Genomic DNA, 3543 nt, shown 5'->3' on the forward strand with positions numbered 1-3543 from the left:
CAAGTAAATAAAAAAAAATTACTTTTAGTAAAAACAAAACACTTACAATAATATGCTAAATAGAAATATTGTATTATGAATGTATGTATGTATATTTGTGTATTTTATAAATGTGTACATTTCTTAAAACCAAAACCACAATTAGTATTATTGGTAAAGGAATTCAAAAAAAAAATGTAATTAATGTAATCGAAAAGTAAATAGCAAAAGGAACGAAATAAAGAAGATTATTCTAGAAAGAGAAAAACAATTTGTTTATGGATAATTTTTAAGTGATATTTTCTAAAGATAAATATCCAACCTTGCGAGGCCCAATAAAGAATTATTTTTTTGGTTAAGTCCATTCCTGCGGAAGTAGAGAATTTTAATAAATTTTGAGTTCATTGAACTTTGCGTCAATTGGTTCCAGGGTTGTTAGCAGAGAATATTTTTTTTTTGTTGTTCACAACTGAATAACTTTCTCAGAAAAGGCGCCCAAAAATATATACCCTGGCCACATGTAGACAAATCCCATAGTTATGTTAACAATGGTTATCCCTCGTAGTGCCTGGACTGGCACTACCATGTAATATCTTGTGGAAGAGCTACAGAATCAAATCAACTTTAAAACGGCTCTCCAATAGTTGGTATGAATTACTTGTGGAACCCCATGGGCCATTTACACAGTGTCCAAACCGACCAATAAACCGGTGGCAACCCTTCACACTTTGGTTGAAAAATGGTAGATCAAGCTGCAATTAAGCACCCACGTCGACGCCATACATATAAACCCGAAGGCTAGTAACCCAGGTATTTTACTTTTGACAGCTGGTTCTCACAATTGTGCAATTGTCAACGCGGGCTGTGGAAATATCGGATCGGTTTTATCTTGTAAATACCTACGTATGTAGCTATATATATGCTAGTATGGAAGTCTGTTAGTCACAGGTCTGGGTTTTAATTAGACAAAGACGGTTCATCTAGTGAAATGGGTTTCACCCAGGATGATTTTATTCAATTCACACTCGTGTATTTTTCTTTGGTTAATTTTTTCCTAGCGTATATTTAGGGCGCAATTATTTAAACAGAAATAATAGTCTTCTTTCCATTTATTGTAAATAATAAACACTTTCTTTACTAACACTTCACTACTTGATCACATATTTATTATAGCAAACAGCACAACGCGCGCGTATTTTATAAGGACTTGGTGGTACCTGAGGCGAACGACTACGAGCCAACGAACTGAATTCGGTAACAAAGGCCCTCTTCTTGAGCTGATCACTGTCATAGGACGAGTAGTGATTATGCCTTCGCCTATTCGGGGAAGCGTGTGGGGAAGGAGGATGGCGCGTTAAATAACGGCGTTGTGTTACGTAGCGTCATCATTGTAGCGCTGCGTCCTAAATTGAGGTAGGCAACTTCAGGTGATAGCATATTAATTAAATCATCCATAGAGGAGACAGATGTAATCTCCACATCGGCGTGGTAACTCAGCTCCATGTCAGTGCCCGGCGCTGCTTCGTTATCAGTGCGAGAGCTATCTTCGTGGTCGGAGTGTAACGAATCGTCGTCGCTATGATGAAAAGAGCTATCTTCTTCGTCTACTGCTTCATTGCGTAGTTCAAGTTGTTGCAGCGCTTGCGTTAATTCATCACTCAGTGTCGCTTCGTTGTCGACTTCTGTGTCGGGTGTCGAGAGATTTGTACATATGACAATACTTGTGGAAGACTTTGATGATTTCGATGGTGAACTGTTGTGGGAATTTTGTGTGGAAGAGTTTGTATGCGTTGGATCCTTTGTGGGACTGGAGGTGGTTAGCTGGTGGGTTAGATTATTCGTTTTTTGAACAGCGGAGTGTTTGTCTTTAGCGAAGTGATTCGCTGCTAGATTGATTTCAGTATGTTTTGAGCGATGTAATTTATGTTTATCGATGTGCATCGATTTAATGCTGGGACTGAAATTTCTATGAACTTGCTGCTGTTGTCTGATATTTTTCTTCTCCGGTTTGGATGCAGTTGTGCTATGGCTGGACGATATATTATTTCTAGCCTTTGCATGATGATCGTTTTCATGCCAGTTATTGGCATGTGGCCCATTAAAAGGAGTTCTTGAAATGTTTTCATGTTCTGGCGTCATATTTTTGATGTGATCTCTTTGAAAATATTCATGCATTATCGGAGGACATTCAGCTTCTTCCATTGAGGTGGTATTAGTTTCATCGCTTTCGAGAGAATTGACTTGTTTTCTGGGACTAGCGCTATTGTGTTTACCTACAATGCTCGCGCCTGTATAGTTTTCAAACCGATGAGTCATATTCGCATATTCATCTTGGCTATTTCTTCTGTTTGAACTTGTCCAATTACTTTGACCCGGCTTCAATTTGGCTTGACTTGAATAGCTATCCCTCTCCCTCTTAGAGCCTTTATTAAGATGCTCGTTTTCTGGTGGTGTGTTTTTAGGATTCGTACTTGACTTTTCAACTTTTTCAAGGAGATTCTGTGTTGTATTCAGGGTTGGCTTGTGGGTGTTACCGTGACTGCTCGACTGCTCCCTATTTTCCGGACTTGAATGCGCCCAAATATTGCGTTGCTTCGCATTTTTGTTGTAGCTCAGAGATTCTTTTTTACTAGGACTCATACTAAAACGTCCCTTAGCTGCGAACCTTCCTCTGGCGCTGTCATCTATATTACTGGACGGACTTATGTTTTTCCGCCGTAAGCCATTTTTTTGGACGATGTATTTTTCAGTGACGACATTTTCTGTGCTTTTTACGGGTGATCGGCTTTTAGAGTTACGTCTCAAAGAACTAGCTGAGTGTTTACTGCTAAGAATGGAACTTGTTTTGGAATTTGCTGTATTACTCTCGCTTCTCGCTGGAGTATTATCCCCACCATCAGTCCACTTTCCAGGCTTTCCGTGCAAGTCATTGTCTTTGAAGATTTCTTTAATGGGGGCCTTCTGATTTTTAGATTGTTTTCTATCTTCATCGTTTTTTCTTTCAATTTTCTTTTTGTCGTCGCCCTTCTTTTCATCTTTCATAGATTTTGTGGGTGTTCGTAATCCATTGGGACTTAAGTCAATTCTCTCCCCCTGCTTATTAACATCTTTATCTTCTGCAGCTAACTTCACATCCCCATCCATGGGAAGTCCGCCATTTTTGGCGCGCTCTACAGCTTGTTCCACAACTTCTAGCATAGAATGCGTTGTAGTACCCATTTTGGAAGCTTCACTCTTCGCATGTGGCAAAGAGTGTGTCTCAGCCGCCATTTTAATGGGCGACAGCGCCCTTGATAATGAAAATACATTAGCTGGCGTCTCCCCAACGTCCGACTCCTTGTTTTCTTTCACGCTAGCTTCACGCTCTAGTCTAATTGTTGTTTTGGGCGCTTGCACCACCTCCTGCTTTTTTCTTCCTGCCTCCACCTTTGCTTGCATAAGCGCTCTCGTGCGTTCCGCTGATCCTGATCGTGTACACCTAGCAGCCGCTTTATCTTCACGCGGCGACATAGATCGTCGCGCAAATACTCTTCTATTTACTGGTGAGCCAGAGCGCGTTTGCCC

General features: G+C 40.4%; 1 protein-coding gene across 1 annotated transcript; it reads right to left on the bottom strand.

The window, feature by feature from the left end:
- Window positions 1–1127: 1127 nt before the first annotated feature.
- On the bottom strand, window positions 1128–3540 carry LOC118754406 (homeobox protein 2-like; the record flags this gene model as incomplete). Its single annotated transcript, XM_036489274.1, is given in 2 exon segments — window positions 1128–1320; window positions 1322–3540. Coding segments are annotated over 2 exon segments (2412 nt in total), but the record flags the coding sequence as incomplete, so codon positions are not given.
- Between the last annotated feature and the right edge of the window lie 3 nt (window positions 3541–3543).

The sequence above is a fragment of the Rhagoletis pomonella genome, unplaced genomic scaffold, assembly GCF_013731165.1.
Source record: "Rhagoletis pomonella isolate Grant_MI unplaced genomic scaffold, Rhpom_1.0 Rhpom_scaffold_03845, whole genome shotgun sequence".
Classification (NCBI taxonomy): Eukaryota; Metazoa; Arthropoda; class Insecta; order Diptera; family Tephritidae; genus Rhagoletis; species Rhagoletis pomonella.